This window comes from Poecilia reticulata, linkage group LG17 (assembly GCF_000633615.1).
Source record: "Poecilia reticulata strain Guanapo linkage group LG17, Guppy_female_1.0+MT, whole genome shotgun sequence".
NCBI classification, from domain to species: domain Eukaryota; kingdom Metazoa; phylum Chordata; class Actinopteri; order Cyprinodontiformes; family Poeciliidae; genus Poecilia; species Poecilia reticulata.
The window spans coordinates 15,259,281-15,283,876 of record NC_024347.1 but is presented as its reverse complement, the minus strand read 5'-3'; the positions used below and the strand labels follow the sequence as shown (position 1 = coordinate 15,283,876).

Below are 24,596 nucleotides of genomic sequence, written 5' to 3'. Positions count from 1 at the left end.
GGTTTTTTTACACTGGGCATTTGGTTTGTAAGATGCTAACAGTGCTTGCTGGTTTTCTGAAGCATCATTCATAAAGCGGGACGTTTCCTGGCAATATTCGTCACGTTTTCGATTAAAAAACTCAAGCGACTTATGAGCGTGATTGGGGTGTAATGTCATTAAGTGACGCCTTAATTTATTTAGTCATGCTGTCCGCTGGGTCAGACCCAGAAAACACACCGGTCTTTCCTCTCTCCCGCCAAGCGCTACATAAACTTCGACGTCCTTGTCTTTGCTTTCAGGTGACTTTTGTTTGTCTCATAATCTTCGTCTTTCTTTTCATCCCTGTTACATATTTTTCCAGTGTAAAATGTTGAAAATAGTCTTTACAAGGTCTTTAAAAATACATATGTCATATGATTCTTTGGCAATATTGCCCAGTCTTACCAGTAGGTAAAAAGTTTTACTATCCAAAGGACATCCCTCCCTCCTGACCAAGCATGTGGTGACAGTGGAAAGGAATGACTCCCTTCAACAGGAGTAAACAGAGCAGAACCTGGCTGTGGGTTTAAAAGTCTGGTGGAACAAAAACCAATCAGATGCATCATTTACAGCTCAGATTCGGGAGGCCAACCAAAAAAAATCCAGCTGTTAACATGGCAGATGCCTCCCAGCAGAGCCCTGCTGCACATCTGTTTTGTTCAATAATAAAAAAAATACAAAGTTGCTTGAGGCAGGAGTCATATCTGAACATCAGAACATGAACATGGGCCAAAAGCCTTTGTAGAAGTTTACATCCGGAGCAAAATAACGAGGAAGAAACATGACCCAGAGTGTTAATGACTAGCACATCACACATCATCACACAGAAGACGACTCCTTATCATCAGCGTGATGCTTAATACCCCGAGGGAACAAAAAGACGACACACGAACACACTTTCCCTGCAGAAGACATTATCTACGAGCTTCATAACCGATGCCCCATGCTGCGCCTGCCGCCGCCATAAAAGCAGCCGTTTTCACGCAGAGCGCTTTGCTATGACTAATGATTAACCGCAGTCTGGACGGGCGCAGCCATTCTCCCAACACTTCAAAGGCAGAATGCAAAGAAGACTCAATTGCTTTAATAGGCCCCGGGCCGAACCGGCGCAGAGAGGACCCACTTCAGTCCATCAATAAATGTCACAGGCTATTTAAAGATGAGGGCTCTGATGTAATTTTTATGTGGTGAATGGACAGCGTGCTGCAAGGGAGCTGGGAAAAATGTGCAGCGGATCGAAGAGACGAGCGGATTTTCTGGTAACGAACTGCCACGAAGTTTTGTGTTCAATGTCTGTTTTATAACAGCTTTACCACCAATGAGAAAGAAAAGATTTTTACTTTTCTGCTAAATCTATCAACTGCACAAATCTCGTCTAAAAGCAGATAAATGGTATTTCAATAGAGCAGATCAACAATACTTGTCATTAAATTGTTGAGACGAACAATAATTTGTTTTTACCTGGTTGCTAAGAGATTAGCTCGTTTTTCTGGTGACGAAGTGCCACGAAGTAAACATCTGATTTTTACTTTTCTGTTGAATGTTTGTTTTATATTTACTAGCAATGACCAAAAAAACCCCCAAAAACATTTTCATTTTCTGCTAATTTCACCAACTGCACAATTCTTAGTAAGCAGTGTTTCAAAAGAGCAGAAGAAATCTTATGTTTTTTTTTTAACAACAACAATATTTGTTGTTAACTGGTTGCTAAGAAACGAGTGTGTTTTCTGGTAACGAAGTTTCACGAAGTAAACATCTGATTTTTATTTTTCTGTTGAATGTTTTATATTTAATAGCAATGCCAAAAAAAAATAAAAAATTCTGCTAATTTTACCAACTGCACAATTCTTAGTAGTTTCAAAAGAACAGAAGAAATCATATGTTTTTTTAACAATAACAATATTTGTTGTTAACTGGTTGCTAAGAGACAAGCGAGTTTTCTGGCAACGAAAAATTTTTTACTTTTCTGTTGAATGTCTGTTTTACATTACATTTTTCACCAATGACAAAAACAATTTAATGCAAATTTCACTGCACAATTCTTAAAAAGCAAGTACTATAAAAAGTAGAATTTCTAAAGAGAAGAAGAAATGTCATGTTTTTGAATAACAATATTTAATGTTAACTGGTTGCTAAGAGACGAGTGTGTTTTCTGGTAACGAAGTTCCACGAAGTAAACATCTGATTTTTATTTTTCTGTTGAATGTTTTATATTTACTAGCAATGCCAAAAAAATAAAATAATTTTCTGCAAATTTTACCAACTGCACAATTCTTAGTAAGTAGTGTTTCAAAAGAGCAGAGGAAATCTTGATTTTTTTTAACAATAACAATATTTGTTGTTAACTGGTTGCTAAGAGACGAGCGAGTTTTTCTGGTAACGAAGTTCCACGAAGTAAACATCTGATTTTTACTTTTCTGTTGAATGTTTTACATTATATTTTTCACCAATGACAAAAACAATTTAATGCAAATTTCACTGCACAATTCTTGAAAAGTAAGTACTATAAAACAAGTAGAATTTCTAAAGAGAAGAAGAAATGTCATGTTTTTTGAACAACAGTATTTAATGTTAACTGGTTGCTAAGAGACGAGCGCGTTTTCTGGTGACAAAGTGCCAAAAAGCAAAACTCAGATTTAGATTTTTGTAAAAAATTTTTTTACCAACTGTAGATTTTTTTATTTCTAAGCAGATAAGTAGTCATTCAAACCAACAATAGAGATCTTGTGTTGCATGAACAGCATTTGTTCATTTGTTGTTGAGACTTGCGCGTTTATCGTAATGAGAAAAACAGACTTTTACTTTTCTGCAAAGTCAGCAACTGTAGATTTCTTTTTTCTAAGCAGATGAGTTGTATTTTATAAGAACTGGAGAAATTTTATGTCTTCTTAACCATATTTGCTGAGTTTAGAAATGAAACGCTTTGATCGAAGGCCAAGATAATGAGGCAAATAAAGGAAAAGCAATCTCCTCAGTCCTCTTTTAACCCCTCATCAGCTCCAGCTATTTTCCAACAGGAGAAGAAAACGAAACAAGAATAACTTTGTGTTTGCAAGCGACGAAGAACAAGTGGTGCATAAATACATTAATAGTGAATGCTGCATGTCGCTGGAGACTAAGCAGGAGAATATGTGATGAGGAGGGAAGGAAAATGAAGGAACAGGAGCCTGGAAATTGTCTGAGAGGATGCTGCAACACGATGCAACTTCCAGCAAACTCGTGTGCTTCATCCCTAATGACTTCTCTGTTCTGTATGCATCAGTGGGCTAAAGCGTTGTCCTTCTTTACAACCAAAGTCCCTGCTGGTAAACTGAGAATTTATGTATTGTGTGTTTCTCTAGCTCTGTGTATTGGGGTTGGGAGGTCATTCAGGAAAATGAAAGTGGAAAAGGACAAGTTGATGTTGACTGTGGATAAAGGAGGGTGTAGCTAACAGGAAAACAAAAATTTGACCTTTCAGTTGTTTTTAATAACCAGCAAGACTGAACATGTCCATTGACACTGCGAACTCTCCATTATTCAAGAAGTTCTAGTTTAAGTGGGTCATGGTACCATAAAAAGCCAAATTCCTTGTTTACACAAGAAGATTTAAAAATTGTCGGAAAGATTTTCAAAACTTGAGACCACACACACACACGACGAAAAAAAAATCTCACATTTTACAATAATATCTAACATGTATTTTCCAGGCACAGTGTCATTTTGTAGTACAATCAAGAAATTATGTTAAATTATTATAGAAATGCTATATATATATGTATAAAAGATGATTAAAAAACATTTGACTTTGTAATTTAACGTCTTGAAATTGGGCATCTGTGTCTTTAAAAACTTCTTTTTCTGAAACTCTGCCTTCAGGAAGTCACCGCAACATGCCTCCTCTATTAATCCTTTTTTAACGTCTTTACCACCTTCGCACCGAGAAGTAGCTCCTATTATGAGCTCAGCGGTTCCACCAGGTATTTGCTGATTGCTGCTGGCTAGTCTGAAGGAGCTGAGTGGGGGGAGGAGCTGCGCCTCGAAGGAGGAGCTAGGCCCATGCAGGCATTTTGCACAGATGAATGGTTGCCATGGAGATTAAACGATTTCTCAGACATGCATGAAAGAATCAAAACAACATTTTGTGGAGCTGCTATTATGACAATAAGAGTGACGTCAAGAACTATTTCTTATTTTTTAGGTAACTGTATGGTTGAGTCTGCAAGACAAACCCATCACAGCCCCACAAACGCAAACCATCTTGAACAACATCCATGTGTAATACAATTATTTAGGATATCTGTCAAATAAAAAAGTGTGATTTGAACCACGAATATGCAAACATTTAATCTTATTTCCATATTTATTGGTATTTATTAATACCTTAATTGAATAATAAATGTAGAAAATAGTAAAGCTAACAATCCAAAACACGCAGTTTTTGGGATTTTAAAAAATGATCAACTTTTAATCATTTGTTAAATGATTAAAACGTGCAAATCGGTCGTCCGACCTGGGTATAGGGGCGAAGGGTATTTATACATTTATACAAATTTCCTGACCTAGGAAATTTGTAAAAATTTCCTAGGTCAGGAAATTTATACAATAAATGATAACTCACATTCAGACAGTTACCTAAAAAAAGATAATAGTCATTTTTATTCTTATCAATAATACTGCAAAATGTTGCAATAAAACGTTTTAGTCCATATTGCCCAACCCTACACCAGATCTTTATTTTCTTGTTTTGGGTCATTTTGGAGCAAAACATCACGTTCTTCGTCATCTTCAGAATAAGGTGAAGCTTGGTGCTTCGGTCCGGACTCTTTTAAAAGATGCCTGTAACTAAACAAAGCAGCACTTAGTAAGAAGAGGCAGAGCTGCACAATGCGGCGCATGCATAAAACATGCGACTTAAGCACACAGTCGCACATGCGGGACTGCAGTCTGACAGCCGAGCGCTGCAAAGAGCCGTTCATGACACCAAATGTGGGTCAGCATCCTTTTAGGGTCAGACCGAGCTCTTAGCCATGCGTGTTGCTCTGGTGCTTAAACCCAAATGGTCAAAAGAACCCCATTTAGACTCCCACTCTCCCCCCGCCCGTTGGTTTTTTCCTACTGGGACGGACCGGATCCGGCTCGCAGCGGGAGACAAAGTGGAAAACGTCCCGCGAGCCGTGTGCCATTACCACCGCACTAATGTGCAACACACTGGGAGAGTTCGCCCGACTGCGGCCGAGCTCTGCTAGAGTGCTATTAAGGAATGTTGGCAAATTGTTGGATCTGATGAATATTAAATATCATAAGTGGATTTTATGAAGACATTTGTGATGGTAATGGCTTCACTGCTTTCAGGTCCTTTTGTGAGTGGAAGCTGAGGGCTTAAATCTTCGGTTTGGTTTGAATAAATCATCTTTTTCTTTAAAAACTGGTTTTATCAGAAGCTTTCCTGGAAAGCAAATCAATGCTAACGCAGTGCAGTATTAAGACAATGCGGTGTATGCAATAATTTTACCTCCAGAGCATCATGTACTAATCTGATTTTATGTTAAGATGGCCTCTTGTGTTTTTGAATCTATAATGTTTCAGCTTATTGATCACTTTTAAAATGTGGTTTAAATCTTTAATATTCATATTATAAATTTCAGTTTTATCCCTCTTCTTTTCAGATAATCTAATTTGGTAGTTTTGTGTATATAGTTGTCTTAAAAAACAAAAGTACATACTGTTTAAATTGGATTAGTTTTTATGCACCTTCTTTGTGTTGTAACTTTCATCTTTAATAACCAACAACTCAAGAAAAACTTTTTTTTTTTTTTTTAAGATTAGATTAGGATTAGATTGTAAAAGTACCAACAGTTCACCCTGGGTAAAGGTTTCTTTATGCATTTTCTTGGGAAACGGTTCAGTTTATCATATACATTTCTGCTGTAGTTTCATCTTTCATGGTTTTTGGCTTCAAACACCAGAACTGATTAGATTGTGATTTTATTTTCGTTTTAACCAAAACTCAAAGGGTTTTAAATGGACGGACAGACTGGCTCCAAATAGGCCCAAATGACATCATGCAGCTATCAGACAGGGTCAATACTGGGTGGAAATGGCCCTCAACTCGTCCCTCAGCACACACTAACACACAGAGAAACAGATGCATGACCTCAGAGGCTGCAAATATACCAACAATAAATCCCCTTTTCCATCCTTTGGAAGCTCCTTCTTCTTTCTAATCCCTCTGTGTTTGCAAGTGCAGCACCTATTTTCACAGTAATGACTCCAATGTTTTCTGTTATTCACTGTAATTCCTCCAGAGTCTCACAGGGATTCTGTCTGCTTCTGAGGGCTTGTGGACAACATTTCTCACAAATGGATAAAGTTACTGGACCAAATACGAAAATATGCATTTGAAGAAGAATGATGGCGACATTTTAGTGGACGGGAGACACAAATGCTGATTGATGCGTCTTCATCGAACAGCAAACTGGTGTCATGACTGATGAGGTGAAGATGTAAAAACTAAACAGCAGAATCAAACAGGCTGCAGAAACACAGTTTGATTTAAAACTGAGAAAATGAGATGATGGAGAAAGAAGTCCTTCCATCCAGCTACCCTCAACTTAACTGACCAAACAACCATCAACTGATCTGAACAACAATCCATCCATTTGAACAACCATCCGAACAATTCAACCATCTGTATAACAATTCAACAGTCTATCCAACCTTCCAACAATTCGACTAACCGTCTAAACAACCATCCATCCATCCTCAAGTAGGAACCAAATACAACTAGAAATGACAGGAGACATCAACATGTTGGGCTCTCCATTTCTCTTCAAACACCCTCAGGAAACGTTCAAAATGTCCAAGATGCAATCTGGTCAGCAGAGAGAGCAACCTCCACCGACTGGTTTCAAACCACAGCTCAGAGGTTCTCCCAGAGAAAGGGACTCCTCCTCCTCCTCCTCCTCCTCCTCCTCCTCCTCCTCCTCCTCAAGTCGGTATACCGACTGAAGAAGGACCCTGTACTCTGAGAGGATCACAGCTTTGGACGACAGGAACATTCAAAGGTACAAAACTGGAAATTAAACAAAAAAATGTGCAAAAATACATTTAAAAAAATTCTGAACTTCACCTCACAGATTCGTCAAACAATATTAATCTTGGATTACTGCACACACTCAAGCAGCTTTATACCCAACTCTTAATTTGGCTCCTGATTAGGACTCAGAGGGGGGTAATTTTTGGTGTGATCACAGCACGCCGCCTGCTATTAAAATGTTTGCACCCCCCCAGCATCAATAGTCATTACTGAAAGATGAGACATAATCCTTCTTACTGTGTTAGTCAACAATACAGAGACATTCTGTCATCAACTCAATTTGAGACGTTGCTAATGTGTCAACCGTTATAAAAAAGAAATGGCAGTAAAATATAATTACGTGACTTTAACTCAATGGTGACTGTTATTACCACTGTTAAGATTTATCAGGTTTAATCTAGTGCCGTAATTCCAACATATTAAGTCTCTTCAATCTTCTCTGTTCCAGAAAAGGCATTAAATTGTTTATGAAATGTGACTGGATGTCCAATCTGTATCCTTTTTTTATTCAAACATATTTTCATGAAAGAGACCAAAAATAATAGTTTGCTGGGTTTTTTTAATAAATTCAGATGAGACGGAGAACAAACTGCTTTCAAACTCGTTTATTCCCAATTACTAACATCAGCGACGTCCAAACGTTTTGTCACATGGGCCAAAATAATCATGTCAGAATAACTTTGGGACCAAAAAACTATGTAAAATTAAAGGGAAACTATCATTTTTACTCAGCGCTACAATAAACTAAGCATACAACAGTTAAAAAAAATAAAGTAGTTAAAGATTTTTGAACGAATGGGGCGTGTAAATCATAAAATACGGTTTTTGCACATTTGCCTTGTTAAAAGAAAGGCATCCAATTTCCAATTTGTTTTGGTCTATTAAATAAATCTGTAAAAATAGGACTTGGATAAGTTTTTTTTTTTAATTAAATTTTTGTGCATTTCCCCATTTTATATTAATTCATTTAAATTTATTACACATGCAAATGAACAGGCTTGTCTTTGGTGCACAAAAGTCGACTTTTACAATAAAACCAAAGAGAATGCAAAAAGCGAGATTATAAAAAGAAATATTTTCTGTTGCATCAAATATTTTCCAACATAAAAAGATTTTAACTTAATTTTGCCTTGTTCAGTATTAGCCACCCATGCTAGCGAACCAACCTTGATAAATGTTTTAATTGTAGTTGGGGGGCCACACATTGGACGCCCCTGATTTACATGAAGTCTCCTGTGATTTGGAATTAAAACAAATATTTTTCTTTTACTCAGCAGACACAGTCACTAAAAGAACAGCCAGATGTTCCTGGTTTTCCACTACGGATATGTAGCAGTAAACCTCTCAACAGCTTACTTTATTTGTTCCAACCCAAAAACGATCCAAACGGCCCATAAAGAGCCACTGAACCGAACCGCCTCCCGCATCCCTCCTGCCTGTAGCTTTTGGCCCTGATCCAGGGATTACACATGTAAACGAACGCGCCTGTCTTTATGATTTACAATAAAGCCCATTCCCCTCTATAGCAGCATATGGTGGCTGACAGAATGATTGAAATAAAACAATCTCCTGCTCCGGAGTCGTACACATTGATCTGAGGAACCATTTTACATTGTTTTAAAAGGACGTCTGTCTGATCAAACAACAGATGTGAGCGGCACAGACGTGTCAACACGATGCCAAGAAGCAAATATAACTATGCTATTTTTTTATTTTGAGCTTTTGGTAACTTTGAAACCATTTAGCGCACTGAGCTTCCCCTAAATTAATTTAGCTAAAGCGCTAATTTACTCCTGGCTGAATGAAGTTCAACATCTGTGTCAAAATTTTGGTTTATATTCATGCTCTTATTTTGAAGTGGATGAAGACTGTTTAACACAACATCAGAGTATTATAGAACATGTAAATTAAGTCAAAATTACATTTGCTGTAGTCTTTCAAAGGCAGATATAATTTGAATTGAAGTTAGCCTGTTAGCATTAGCTTCTGCTAAACATTGTGTTGGTGTAGCATAACTAATGTTTATGATTAGCACCATTACCTTTTTAGTTAGTAAACTATTATACAATAAATTATGAGGCTATCAGTACTAAAACTGAACATAGTTTATGAAGACAAATATGGAAAAACTGATTTAAAACAAAGTAGAAGAAGAAAAAGCTTTTGGTGGTTCTATATGCTAACGAATCATGCTTGTTTATTATTTTACATATTTTAAATTTGTACAATTGTTTTAACATTCAAAACTAAAACAACTAGAAAGATGGTGCACTTTCTAAATATATAGCATTATGCTAGTATGCATAGTTGGAAACGGTTCAGCTCTACACCCCTTTAGTTTTCTTCAGTTTATCAAAAACTGCCCTGCTGCAGTCAGTTATTTTTGTTTTATGCAAATGTTTTTAATTAAAAGCCTGAGTTTGGTGGCACCAGTTCAAATTTCTGTCCCCGTTCTCGTCTGCAAACTCCGGTCCCGATATTAGAGCGGCGATTTGATGACCTCCCGCGCGGAGATGTTGAGACGTCCTGTTCTGCTCAGTAAAGTGGTGAGAACTCACATCCATATTCCTCACCGCGGTGAAAGCCAACATTTTGATGGCGAGACCATTGGCACGTAGCGCGCCAGACAGCGCAGCAGCTGAGGCACGGAGGGATGTGACTGAGCTTGTTGCAACGGTGGCGAAAAGAGCGACAAGTCACAGCTGCAAGTTCTCACAGCTCCAGGTCAGTCTGGCAGGAAAAGACGCCATTTTTCCACAAATTTTCTGCTCGCGCCGGGTTTCACGCCGGCTTAGAAAGATGAGATTAAAGCACCCAAGAGGAGAATATTACGTCGAAAATACGTGGTGACTCTATGTAAATGTGTTATGAAGACTAACTGCTGTCCAAACAGATGAAATAAACAGATTAGGAGACGTGTTCAGGTCAGATGTGTGGGATTACAGAAACTGGAGAGGGAAAAACATCAGGAGGCGTCTGATGCTAAATGGATTGTGGGGGATAATGAGAGTGAAAGGTTGTTTCTAAAGCTGCAGTCATACAGTGTTTACAGGGCGATGCACTCATTTGCATGTGATTGTGAATGTAATGAGTGTTTGGTTTGTTTCGGGGTTTCTAACAGGAGCCTCAAAAGAAGCTGAGTGATTGTTTGTGCTCTTATGCAACACTGAATGCATTCCGTTGTTGCTTAATTAGCCGCAGCGATCTAAGCTCTTTAGGAGCCGACGCAAATGTTTCTTTTTTTTTTTTTTTAAGATTTCTGTGTGTTGGGTGCCTAGATGAATTATCTCTGTGTTAATAGGCACAGACAGTGGATACACGAGCTATATACACTGATTAAAGGTGACTTATTATGCTGCCTTGAACAAGTTAGGGTTGTTAGGAGGGGCATTTATTCTTATATAATGAGATTTTAGTCCACTCTTTTCTGCCAATGTTGAGCTCCTTTCAGAATGAGATGTTTAAGGGGGGTCCTGTCACTTTAAATCCAAATAACCTGCTGCTGGCCACGCCCCCAAGCTCAACGTTTACAGTGGCATGTCAAAATGGCTGTGAGCAAATGCTTATCTATGCAACCATGTAACATAGCGCAGCCACTTTACAGCATGTAATGGTAAAACCAGCAGGCCAAAGGTCCTGGAGTTCCACCTGGGTTGCTAGGTGATGGCTGGGCTGTCACCTAGCAACCCAGGTTGCTAGGTAACGGCGGAATGCGTTTGGAATGCGACTTAATCAGGAGGTTTTAGAAACTGCTCATTTTCCAGACACTAAAAAACATCAACTTATTGGCAAAAAGTATCTAGGTGGGGATTTTTAGAAGCAGTTGAGCCCCAAATGGAAGAACAAAACATTCAAAAAGTGAATTTTGCATAATAGGATTATTTAATACCAATCATTTCCAAGTCTGAAGTCAAACTATGCAAGAATGAAGTAAGAGCCTTACATAGAAAAAGCTGCCAAAGAGCATTGATGAGATGCTAGTAGCACTGAATTACGCTTTGGTGGAAAACACGACAGCCACCAAAGACAGCAGTAGTGAGAGAAACATCTCCAGCTAGAATGTGATCTCATATATAAACACAATAATAATAATAATAATAATAATAATAATAATAATCAAAACATGTGAAATGTTTGGTGACCATTTGTTTATGAGGCCTTTAAGTAACTAAGGGATTGGGACAAAGTTCTGTCTTTTATATCTAGGGTTTTTTCCCTCCAGTCCTGTTTAGTTTGCTTTAATCAAAAACAGACCATTAGCGCGACCCAATTTTGGATAAGCGGAATGGGCTGGACAGACTGACAGTCCGTTAGCCTGGAAAGTCCAGTTCATTTGGGGAGGTATAAATATTTAATCAAACCCTGATGGGGACAAAAAAAAGAAGCATATTCTGATTCGCCTACAAACCTTGGTCTCAGTTTGGTTGAAGTGAACTCTGGTGCGGTTTGAATACATATGTGAACACCAAATGGATCAGAGACCACTCCAAAAAGCAGGAAGTGGACTACAATGCAGGGCATTCTGGGTAAATATAACCAAAACAAACATGAAACTCAAGCTAGTGGGAGAAATGGCTTGTGGTCTTTTATCAACGACAAAAGAGAAATCATGCGAACACTAGATTCTGCTCCATTTTTGTTTTCATTTTGTGGAGAAGGAAGTTGCACTCAGGTTTTTTAGTTGTTTAATGTAGTGGTTCTTGGTATAGCGCCACCACAGGCAAGGAGGGGAACATGTTTTTCAAAGAGTCGAGTTTGTTTGACAGTGCAGGATGAAAAAGAACCACAGCATCTGAAAATGTAACAAATGTTGCAATTTTGGTCTCCAATCAAACAAAGTCTACTAGACCATCAGAACCTCGAGACTCTAACATCACACTACTCACGTTTTCAGCCATTTCTTTTGTGTATTAGTGGATTTTAACAATGGAACTTAACAAAATGTACCGTCTGTTACCGATTTTCACAATTGTTAATGATTTTCATAATGTAAAGCACGTTGAACTGCCTTGTTGCTGAAATGTCATGCTGCCAGGTGTGAAAACGCACCAAAATACTTTTTCTCCTAACTGAATTTCTACATAAAGGAACCTGCAGTAATTCCTGGTGTGGGAAGCTGGCGTTTGTACGCGCCACCTCGCTGGTTAATTTAGGCCTCGTTTGATTTCGCCGTCAACACCGCGGCGTCTCATTGAAGCCAGAAGCTGCGCAATCACTGCAGGCTACTGCATACCTGTCACCGTTCTCTGTGTACGACACCCACTCACCTTTTGATTCGTCACCGTTGCTCCTCCGCGTTTACAGCAAACGTATGTGGCACCGCGGCAAAAACAGACAGATACACATGCATCTAAACGGGGACGGATGTTGGTGGCACAAACGCATCTAAAATACATGAAGTAAAGATGAATTAAGATCACACATGCACACGCTCTCCTGTCTTATCAGCGTACGAACAGGAGCAAGGCAACGCTGTCTGTTTGTTTGCTGCACCGCTGTTTTCTGGTGTGTTTGTGATACAACACGGCCCACTCCGAGGCCTCCTATTCCCCCGGCGGAGATGAAATGTAATGGAGCCGATTCAATAAGAAGCGCTGCCTCCTCAGGAAAAAAAAAAAAAAAAAGAAAACACAAAAAAAAACGCCAGGAATCAAATCACACCGTTTCCCCGGGGGATTTCCCAGCATTCACCACTGCCGCTTAGACGAGAGTGGGGGGGGGGATAAAACAATAGCGCCTAATTCGCTCGGCTATTCATGCAGGGATGGAGGGTGATGCAGCAAATGTCGAGGCCCAACATCCTGGCTGCAGAGATTTTACTGGAGTAACTAATTAACTCCACCAGACAAGGACGAAACGCAGGAGTAATGAGCTGGGAAAAGACTTTTTGGATATCCTTCTTGGGGGAAATGATGGAAATCTGCAATATTTCTCTTGGATTTATTGAGTCTCAAAGGTACGATTATGTAACCTGAATGGGAGCCAAAACTGAAACAGAACAATAAAAAAGTGTTTGTATCATATTATACCTTTCCACCCACACTTCAAATCACAAGGTAACATGATGGTACTTTCAGGGTTTTCCTCACAGTAAAATTCAAGGACTTTCAAGGTAAGTTTTTATCTCTAGTGTGGAACTAAAGGAGACTGTTTCAACTCACATGAACTTTACTACTAGGCCTGTTGCAATAAGCAAAATATCAATTAATCACATGATAAATTAAGATGAGATCAATAATTTTCCTTTGCATTTCTATCTTTTTTTCTTTTTGAACTAAAAACTAGATGACAAAAGTCTTCAGTCTTGTGTTTTGGTCTCAACTCTTTTTTTCAGGACAATTTTGTTTACAGAGACTTGATTATTAATATTTTTTGTTGTTTCTGTTTTGTTTATTTTGGATATTTAAAATGTCTTCCAGTTCCAGTGTTAAATATTTACTAGAAATTAAATGTTTGTTGCTCTTTGACAATATGTTCCTGTATTTTTATGCCATTACTTGAAAATGGTCTGAAACAATAATATTACAGTTTATCAGAAAAACGTCCGGGACAATTTATCGTCCAACAAAATTAGCTATCGTGACAGATCTATTTATTACTGTTGATGATAATATCTAATGATAGTATTTATATTCTGCAGCAAAGACTTTATCACAAAACCAAGTTAGACAATCAAGCACTTTAAAGGACTTTATAGAGAAATCAAGAACTTTCCAAACCATTTCAACCTGCTTTGAATAAATTAAAGACATCAAGAAGAAACATGCTGTCCTAAATATTGCTCCGTAGCATCATGTCTTTTTCGAGCCCACCGGACTTCACGGACACGGCCCATAAAAGCAAAGAAAATGGAAAACGACTCCCGGCGGCTCCTCCTGGTCTCCATCCCAGCCTCCTCTGGCCGTTTTTGTTTTTCTGCTGTTAAATTGAAATTCGTGACGCCGTGGCGTTTGAAGGAGGAACAGGCGATTAAAAATGAGTGTGTATTTTTGCAGCTGCACAGACCAGGCAGTTGTACGTGTCACGGCTCCGGCAGGAACCGGGGAGAATACGAGCAGTTCTGGGTTTCTCATTAGGGTCGGAGTGAAGGTCAAACACAAATTTCCTCTTGACCAGCACAAGTTGGGAAAACATGGAAGATTAAGATGACTGCTTATTACATGGGACTTTTTCACCTTTATTCATTTCAAAATGTTGGCAATAATCCCACTTTAATAAAAAAATCCCTGCCCCTGTGCCACAACCCAATAAACCAATTCAAATTAAATGCAGATTGGTGCCAAACATTTTAAACTGAGCCTTAGATTATCAACAAATCCATTTAATAAATGCAACGGGTATTTATGTTTTTACTAACGTGTGAGGTGAAGATGTCAAGTTTTTTCCATCCTGCCAAGGCCAAAGAGTCAAATTTAAAAATTTAATTTATACTTATGCTACAGTCGCAGTTAAAAATTATTTAAGTAATCAATTATTTTGATGATTAAGTGAATAAAGAAAATTCTGCAGTTTTCATTCACCACTTGATCTTATTTTATACAATATTGGAAATACGTCAATCAATCCAATTTTATTTAGCACATTTCAGCATCAAGGCATTTCAAAGCGCTTCACATCATAAAAACAAAGTTACGCAACATGGAATAAGCAATCGAAACATTACATTTAGTTAAGTGCCACCGTTAAATTTGTAATGATTACGTTTCAAAAGCAACTCTAACCAGGTGGGTTTTTAGTCGAGATTTAAAGGAACTCAGTGTTTCAGCCGTTTTACAGTTTTCTGGAAGTTTGTTCCAGATTTGTGGTGCGTAGAAGCTGAATGCTGCTTCTCCTCGTCTGGTTCTGGTTCTGGGGATGCAGAGCAGAACCAGAACACCTGAGGGGTCTGGAAGGTTGCCATGACAACAGCATATCTTTAATGTATTGTGGTGCTAAACCGTTGTATGATTTATAGACTCACAGCAGTATTTTATAGTCTATTCTCTGAGCTACAGGGAGAATAGGGACAGTAGAGCTGGCTGATGTTCTCCATCTTCCTGGTTTTAGTCAGAACTCAGCAGCAGCGTCTGGCTCTGATTGAACTTTTAGTCAGACCTGTGAAGACGCTGAAATCAATGTGACTAAACGCATGGATGAGTTTCTCTAGATCTTTCTGAGACTTTAGTCCTCTGATCCTAGAGATGTTCTTCAGGTGATAGAAGGCCAACTTTGTGACCGCCTTTATGTGGCTCTGAAGGGTCAGGTCAGAGTCCATCCCTGCATCCAGATTCCAGCCTGATCGCTGGTTTTCAGTTTTAATAACTGAAGCTTCGCATCGACTCCAGATCGTTCCCTCTTTATGTCCAAAGATAATAACTTCAGTTTTGTTTCTGTTCTGCATGATGAATTTTTGAGTAAAATCCAAAGTTTTAAGCTATAATTACCTGAATTTCTTAGGGATTAATGACATGTAGCTGAATTGAAAATAAAACACCAGGCACTTACACAATTATCCCAGTTGGTCTTTTGCCATTTTTATTATGACTGGAGTTTTTGTTTGCAGTTTAAGAGGTTTAAAAGGCGGCGCGTAATCCTGCTGAAACACTCGCCCTTCGGCTAAGTACATTCTCTTCAGTATTATAGCGAGACAACATCGCTTTATAATATCTTTGACCCCTATTAGTTTGAGTCTGAGTCATAATCTTGTGATAGTCACAACACAGCAGCAACACACAGTGTAATAATAACCCACTGTGACAGTTTGATGCTGGATTCAGGCCATCAGCGACGGAGGCTGACCCCAAAAGAAACGTGAAACTGCTTATATTCCAGCTAATTGTTGCTGGCCTGACATTTTCATCTGGGAACTCATTGGTGTAAAACAACATTTCCTCTTCAATCTGTTTCTATAGAGTTGTTTTTAGTTTGATATCAGCTCACACTGCCATTTAAATCCCAAAAACAAACAAAAACACTTTCTGAGACGCGCTGGCCGCCTCTGCCCACCACAGCAGGGGTCTAATTCACTTCCTGCTCAGACGAGAAACAGGAAACACGCTTCCTGACTTTCCCAGAAAGTCTATTTGTTTTATGTTCTAGTAGCATCTGGGAACAAAACCAAATAAGTCTAAAAAGGTTCGATCTGTGGCACCTAAACCGCCTCGCCAAGCTTGAAGGAAACACACTGGATACTTTGTCCAGAGTCACATGACGGCTTATGGACAAATGAATTATTCAAACTGGGAAGATGTGAACATGCTTCACGCTCTAAAAAGACCACCAGAGGCAAACTGAAGCGAGAGCCGAGCCGAAGCTCGACAGAAAAGAAACATAATATCTGAAAATGTAATTTCTCCCTGTTGTAACCAAATCATATAGAATAGTAATGTCTCTGAAGGGTTTAGAGGGGCGAAAGCCTGAAGGGCAACACCGAGAAATCTAATTACCTAAAGAATTTATGCAGACATTATTTTTACGTTTTAGGGCTACAACTTTAAACTGCAGTAATCTCACTGAACTTCACTGAAATGTTAACAGTTAGGATGTGAATAAAGATTTTAAAAAATGCTGGAAATTATTATTTTTTGCAAAATAAAAAAGATAAACATGTAATTTTGCTCCTACAATCCATTTTATCAAACATTAAACATCCATTTTTACACTTTTCACAGATATCATAATTACAGGTAAATAAAATACTGAGTCAGAAGTAGACATGATGAAAACAAAACAACGAAAAATCTATTTTGATGAAAAAGTTAAATTTCCATCTTGTGACGGTAACTGAATCAGATGATCATGTTTTCCAACTATTGGCTACTGGCTATCGACTAACAATAAAATGTATATTGGCCAAAATTTTTATAGTGCTTCCTGAAAATCAGGAAATAAATAAAACAAGCTGTTAAATTTAACTGGTTGGAACGGATGTTGCCTGATCAGCGGGTTTAAAGATAACAATTTTACAGCTTGTTCATTCACTCATTTAAAATTTTAAACTTTAGGACACTCAAGCAGCAAAAAGTTCTTGGTAACACTAAGGGGAAAAAGTTTTTTTGGTAGTAAATGAGATAAATGGCTGAAAAAGAGTAGTGTGACGTAGATCAGAGTCGGAACATTTCATATATTTTCAGCTGCTGTGGTTTGATTTCACACCACACTGTCAAACAAACCAAAACCCTTTTACCCAGAATGCCTTGCGCTGTAGTTTACTTCCTGTTTCTGGTCCACTTGAGACCAGTGGAGGCTGGTCCACTGGTCTCAAGTGGACCAGTGGAGGCTGGTCCACTGGTCTCAAGTGGACCACTTGAGACCAGCCACTGGTCTCAAGTGGACCAGTGGCTGGTCCACTGGTCCACTTGACCTCAATCTCAAACTGAGATTGAGGTTTGTAGGCGGATTAGAGATCGATTTGTTTGGGCCTGCATCAGAGTTTGATTCACGCCTCCAGAAACGGACCGCACTTTCTTGGCAAACAGACGGAAGTTTGATTCAATCACACCAAACTGGAACGTTGAAACGGCACTTTGTGATCAAATTCTGTCACTGAACAGAACTAGATTCTACCTGTGACGTACACCGAGCGCAGTACTGAAAACTGACAACAGCAGCACAATAAATCACAATACAACGCGCTACAGCTAGGGCTGGGCTGATAAAACAATAATAAATATCGCAATAGACACGTGATCAATATCAATAGAGGGTATGTCAGATTTTCAACAATTTTCAATTATTTCACTGAATCCCGATCCAGACGTTAAAGTAAACTAAAAGTATAAAGACATTAGCTGCTCAGCCTCTCGTGGCCGGCTATGCTAGGTTGGTGGAATCCACCAACTCTCTCACTCTTTGGTTACCTAGCAACTCTCTCACTCTTTGGTTACCTAGCAACAACCTGCTGAGTAACTGTCGCAGCAGTTTATAGTTTTGCCGTTTAGGAATAAAAAGCCAGGGTGTGACGGCGTAATTATTGGGAGAAATAAAGTACAACTCCAGAGAAAACTGTGAATAAACGAGGAAACGTCACCAGTTTGTCAATATTTCAGACATTTAAATTTAATTCAAATTAAAAAAATTTATTGATCCCAAAAGGAAATTAAATGTTGTAAATGTAGATGGACAGGAAAGATCTCCTGTAGCGATCTGTATAGCAACAACAACAAAAGGAATCTATAGTTATCAGTATTTGCTGATATAAACCCTTTACTTGCAGCGCAAAGGACACAAAGGACTTTAGAGGTTTGGTGTGTATATTTCCCATAGTGAGGCTAAATATGAATGCAAAATATGAGTTTTCTGGAATAACGGACAGCTGCCAATCAGTTGTCGAAAGCTCAGGTCACATTCTCACCACAAAGCCTGGAAAATGCTGCAAAGTGAAAAGGTTACATTAAGGTGACATCAACAGGAGAACAGATGATGGAAAGAAAAGAGGTAGAAAGGTCAAGGGAGACAGAAAGAGAGACGGATTTTCAAAGGTCTCCATTCACCCGCCGCTTCTCCTCTGAGCAAACCCCGCGTCCCCCAGAGAGCGGCGCGTGGCGACTCACAGCTGACATTTACTGCCCGCCTTCTGTTGCTGTGATTATTTTCTTCTCCAGGTGTGAGAGCCAACCTGCGGTTTGCTGCTTTTGGACGAATGTGACCCTAAACGAGTCCCCGAAAGACCGAGTTAGATAAATGCTGGGAGGATGACGGCTGAGGCAGAACCAGCGGTAAAATGGAGGACGATTGGGAATCTTATAAAAGTTATACGAGGAAAAGGTGAGAAAATCTGAAGAAAAATGTCACGGATTTTGTATAAAAAGTTCTAAAATATCAACGGGTAACTTTTTATGCTTTATTTAACAGGTTAGAATAGGTTTATGGTCTAGACCAGGGGTGGGCAACTCCAGGCCTCGAGGGCCGGTGTCCTGCAACTTTTAGATGCGTCTCAACTTCAACACACCTGAGTCAAATAATGAGGTCGTTAGCAGGACTCTGGAGAACCTCACTGCACTTGGGAGGTGATTCAGCTGTTGGATTCAAGTGTGTTGGACCAGGGAGACGTCTAAGAGCTGGAGGACACCGGCCCTCCAGGACCAGGATTGCCCACCCCTGGTCTATACAAAACATGTTCAGTTCATTTTTTTGGCTAAAATCATTCTTACTTAAAGAAATTTTAAATCCAAATGGCTGCTGGCCACTCAACGTTTACGCTCGCACGTGAAAATGGCTCCAAACAGATGTAGAATTACACAGCCATCTTTGAAAAGCATCAGTAGAGCCTCGTGCACAACCAATCAAGAATGTAGCAAGGGTTTTCTGGATGGTAAGTTGACCATCTGCTGGATGGTCATTTGGCTGCTGGAAATGGCCATTTGGCTGCTGGAAATGGCTGCTTTTCCAGCAGCCATTGTAAAGCGCATACAGTGGTGAAACCAGACCAAACGTGCTGAAGCTCAGTTTGGGTTGCTAGGTAACGAGTAGAATTTCGAACATTCTGGAGGTTTTTCAAACAGCCAATTTTCCAGACACCAAAAAACATGAACTTTTGGTGTCTGGGTGCGTTTTTTTTTTTTTTTTTTTGTGAGTGCTTAAGCTGTTTCTAGAAGCAGTAAAGACCCAAATGGAAGTACAAAAAATGTGCGCATGTTAATTTTTGCACAACAGATCCCCTTTAGTAATGAAGGAGACATCAGTTTGTTAGCGTAGCCACGCAGCTGCTGCAGGAAGCTTACCTGTCTGTGGATGGAGGCCGGTCGTTTCGGGTCCGGCTGACCGGCGAGTAGAGAGAGTCAGAGTGCTGGTGCTGGTGATGAACGTGGGAATATTCGTCACGGGGGCTGTGGGCCCGGCTGTGACTGCTGTCCATGTTCAGAGGGTTCACGCCGGAGTAGGTGTGATCCTCCTCAGAGGATCTGTCCAGCGGGCGGCTGACGTCCAAGATCTCCGCGTAGTCCCGTTCCCGGGCTTGGCGTTCCCTCAGCTCCCTCGTCTTGGCTTGAATCCTGACAGGCGGAGAATAGATTTATTAATATTTATTACTGAAACAACTTCCTGCCTTTAAAAACATAGCTGTGCTAACCCCAAAGCACCAACAATAAACATGACATGGTATTTAGTAGAAGCTAATGCGCTAAGGGCGGGCTCTTAAAACAAATCATATGGCTGTGTGTTCATGTAAATGCTGCATCCTTCTGTATAACTCGTTTGTTCGTTTTCTGTAGTTGCCATTTCCTCAATAAAGTTTCTGGACACACAAAAGGAAATGGAACTACTCACTTCAAAATAAGAGCCTGTACATAATTGTCTAACTCAGTGGTTCTTAACCTTTTATGAGGTACCGAACCCCCCAGTTTCATATGCGCGTTTATTTTTTAGGTTCACTTTTATTAGATTTATGCTGATGACATTCTTAAATTCCTAAAATTTTGCCACGTTTTGTCCTCTTAACTGAGAAAAATGTTTTCATATCTGAACAGTGAATCAAAAATACATCAAGTTATCATATAAAAATCAGAAAAGGCGAACAAAGGTTAAATTAGAAACACACGAAAGATGAAATCCCAACATTCATTTTAATATTAAATGCGACTATATGAGCCGAGTGCAGAGGTCGTCTTCTTTGATTAAACTGAGTTAATGGAACCAGCTGACACAATACATGGGATAATGTCCACACTGTCACCTCACCGGCGCTGCAGGTGCTTATTTTTAGACGAACTGACTTCTTTCCTACTGCCAGAAACAGCCTAGTTACTCCCCGTGTGCTGGAAGTTGGAAGCCAACTGATGCTACCACAGAAATAATGGGAAAGAAACGGGAAGTTGTGACATTCGGCTCAGGTTTCTGTGGAACGACTTCCTGAGACACGATGAAGAATCCAGAGCTGTCTGCTGCTACGCTAGCTAGCAGCAAGGAGCGTCTCCAACCTGCAGGCAGGTTTTACTCTGCAGACACGGATTCTATACAATATAAATAATCAGATTTCTTTGTGTGCATTTGAAATGTGTCTAATAATCTGAGTTGAATAACTAATTTTACTTTACATGAGTAGATATTTAAACTTCTTTCTGCTCCTTTTCATTCACTATTTATTAGTTGCTACATGATTTATTCATATTTATTAAGTGAATGAAATAAAAAATATAATTAAATGAACCATAAAGCTTAAAATCAAAAGAAAAAGTATTAAAATGCAAATAGTTACAAAACATCAACCAAACGACTTAAGAAGGATTAGAAATTAATGTAAATAGAATTATTTACCCATAATTCTTACAAGATATAACACAGCTGTTAAAAAAATTATAAAAATGTTGTTTGTATCCATCAAAGGTTTCTAAACTTTAATTAATATAATTCAAAGTCAAAAGTCTGAGCCAAGATTTAAAATGAAAATGCAGAAGAGGAAGAAAAATAATTATAATAAAAAAAACACTAAAACAAGATGAAACTTTTAAAAAGTATTAAAATGCAAATAGAGATAAAAAAAGTCGCCAACAAACACGAAGCAAAAGGCAAAATAATCTAAACAGCATTTTTTACCACAGTTCTTTTAAAAACACTTTGTTTTTATTAAACGTTTCTAAACTTTAAATCGATATTATTCAGGGTCAAAAGGTTTGAAATGAAAAAACAAAACAATAATAAAACAACCAGCAAAGCCGATGAAACAATTAAACATTTCCTGTATTACATCTGAGTAGGCCTGTCGATAAACGGACGATAAATTAATCGGACGATAAATTAAACTTATCAACCTCATTTTAATTATCGTCTATCGTCTCTTTTCTTTCTGTTGATGACACTGAATGAAAAAAGGCTCAGCTCCGGTCTCTCCACTGACCCTCCCTAACTCATTTCCTTAGTCTAATGTCCAGCACATCACACGAGTTGTCGGCCCATTTTCAAACCCTGAGAGACACATTAGCTGACAGAAATCCCAGGTATAACGGTTTGAATGGGTTCGTCGTGCTGTGTGGTGTCCAGCCACATGGGCACAAAAATAATGGCCACAAGTCCAGTTAACTAATTTTAATATCAGGCATTAATCAATGCTTGTCTATAATCTACCTGTGATGCATGTGGCTAGAGTCAGCGTAAAGTCCTGACTGAATGAAAATCATTATAACCTATTTATGTCACGTTWACGAAGAACAGCTGAAAACTTACCGGGTTCATCAACTGCTGTAGCAATTTGGCTCCAACTCCTCCCCTTGTCATTTCTATATTCTTTGCACGAAATGTTGAATAAACATTAATGTTGTTTCCACATATAATCGTGTCAGTTGTTTGGGATTCCCCTCCGTAATTTCCCCTCAAAGCACGGAGGAGAATCCGCGCTTTCTGATTGGCTACCTGTCACATTCAACGGGCAGCTTTAAGCTCCCAGACGGGAAAACCCCTGATTTAGATCTAAGCGGCCACAACGATCTAGCGTAACCCACCACACACTGCAGGATGATCGGTTAGATCGACCAACGATCTAAGATTGTCACAAGGGGAAAAAAGGGGCAAAAAATGGTGTAGTATGAACTACTGCATTAGGTGGTCAATGTGCCCGTTTTCTCTATTTAAATCTAGTGATTACTGAAGGGAAATATAGTATACAGACTTCATAGTCTGCACTCTTTTGGTTGAATGCAGTATTTATTTCCACTTTGGCTTTATGTTTAGTTTTTATTCAAGTACGTTTTTTGTTAATGGAGACTGAGAATCCATTTTATTTTTGTTTTTGGTTGTTTTGTTTATTTAGTTTATCAGTTCCAGTGTTACACTTTATTTTCAAAAGAACATGTATCTATCAGGAAATCGCATGTATTATTAGTAATTTCCATTAAATCAGTGTCAAAAGGTCTTGAAACAATATTATCGTTTATCGCAAAGATTTTTTGGACAATTAATCGTCTAGCAGAATTTGTTATCATGACAGGCCTACATCTGAAATATGAAAACCTCGTTTGATGCGGATGATTCACAGTGGAGCAGCATCTCAGTCTCACATTAAGACACTGCGTCGCCTGGCAGCTAACTTTTCTTCTTCAGTTTTCATTAAAGCAGAGAGAAGACGTGGAGTGTTCACTCTGCCCCGTGTGAATAATAAAACTACGCTTATGGTCTCCACAAGACTTAACCAACAGTCCAGGCGGCCGATGCACCGAACAACACAAACACCTCTGACATCTTTGTGTCTCGCTAAAATAAAATAAATAAATCAGCATTTCTACTCCAGACGTCATGTTGGTGAATAACTTGCAACATTTTTTAGTGGCAGAGGGGGACTAACGATCGCAGAGGCCTGCAATTAGAGCCTTGACAATTATCAGAGCTTTACAGCTAGCAATTATCAAACTGCTCTGCTTTCTTTATAGGACGCTTTCTAACGACGCTGGGAAACAGAACGGGACATCGCCCGCTTGGGAAACCCAGCAGGATCGCATTGGAAACGACTCACAGAAGAAAAGAGACCTTTAAATTGTAGGAAAATAATTTTAAGCTGACATTTACGGCCGTTCCCGAACCCCCTTAGAGCAGCGTTTCCCAAACCGTGGTCCGTGTAACGTGCCAGGTACTGCATGCCGTGAAACGAGCACAAAGCACGACAGGTAAAGTTAGCTTACCAAAAGACTGCGTTTGGAAATAATAGTGGATACTGGCTTAAAACCGGATTACTCCAAAGAAAACCGGAAGAGACAGGTGGAAAGTTTCCCAGGGTGAGCTGCAGAAATGTTGCTTTTCAACAGTTTTATGGTACATAGCAGATCTAGGTCTGTGACTGGGCTGAGTGCACTAGGGGTTGAGCAGCGCTGCGCCCCACGCTGACTATCTGCATCTAGACACCTAAAATAAAAATATTAAGAACAGTCAGAGTTTAGAGAAGCTTTTGTTGGTAAAGGACTCAGTTTAAATCTGAAGGCAGTGATTTTAGTATAAAATGTATTTTTAGTTGTAAGGCAGACCTTTTTGCTGCATGGAGGCAATGGAGAGAAACCATGCCTTAGAAGAGATTTCACAAACAGAAGTAAAATTAATAACTTTACAAGAAATTTTTTATCGTTTGATCAACACAATTTAAAAAAAAATCAGATCAATCCTATAGCAGGAAAACCTAAAACTGAGACGGTTTTCAGCAAAATGCTGCAGAACTGATCAAATTTATATGAAAAATGTCCAAACTTGCACAGAAACAAAAAGACAGAGCATAGGAATATGCTTTTAAGCTGAAATGTTCCTGAACCCCCAGGGGATGTTCTGGAACGGCATGGCAGATTTGTTCTTGCTGTGCGTTGAGTCAGCGATTACCCGACAGCCCACAGGGATCTGTGTTTAAACCCTAAGGGAGAGCCGTGTTTCCCTTCAGGGCAGCGGCGGCAGCACTCCGAGCAGCGACTGGTTGTACACGCAAGGCCAGATAAGACGAGGCCAGACACGGGACTCTCACCAGAGCCGGGCTTTCTCCACGACACGATCGGCTTCTCGTCAAGCGACCAGGAGTGAAGAAAAGCCTCTTTTCACAACTCAGTCCAGCTCA

The 24,596-nt window shown here is 39.2% G+C and overlaps 1 protein-coding gene and 1 long non-coding RNA gene across 13 annotated transcripts in view; one reads left to right on the top strand and one right to left on the bottom strand.

Annotated features, from left to right (window-relative positions):
- The window catches only part of pard3ab (par-3 family cell polarity regulator alpha, b), a 266,919-nt gene that overhangs the window by 40,172 nt on the left and 202,151 nt on the right, over positions 1-24,596 (bottom strand). For all 12 annotated transcript variants that reach the window (XM_008433893.2, XM_008433895.2, XM_008433892.2 and 9 more), the window contains one exon: positions 19,801-20,070. In XM_008433893.2, the coding sequence (XP_008432115.1) occupies positions 19,801-20,070 (270 nt within the window). The remainder of the gene's footprint in view (positions 1-19,800; positions 20,071-24,596) is intronic.
- Positions 9,343-23,783, top strand: LOC108167088 (uncharacterized). The gene is made up of 3 exons (XR_001777476.1): positions 9,343-9,823; positions 18,682-18,844; positions 23,437-23,783. It is a non-coding gene; the product is annotated as an uncharacterized LOC108167088 (long non-coding RNA).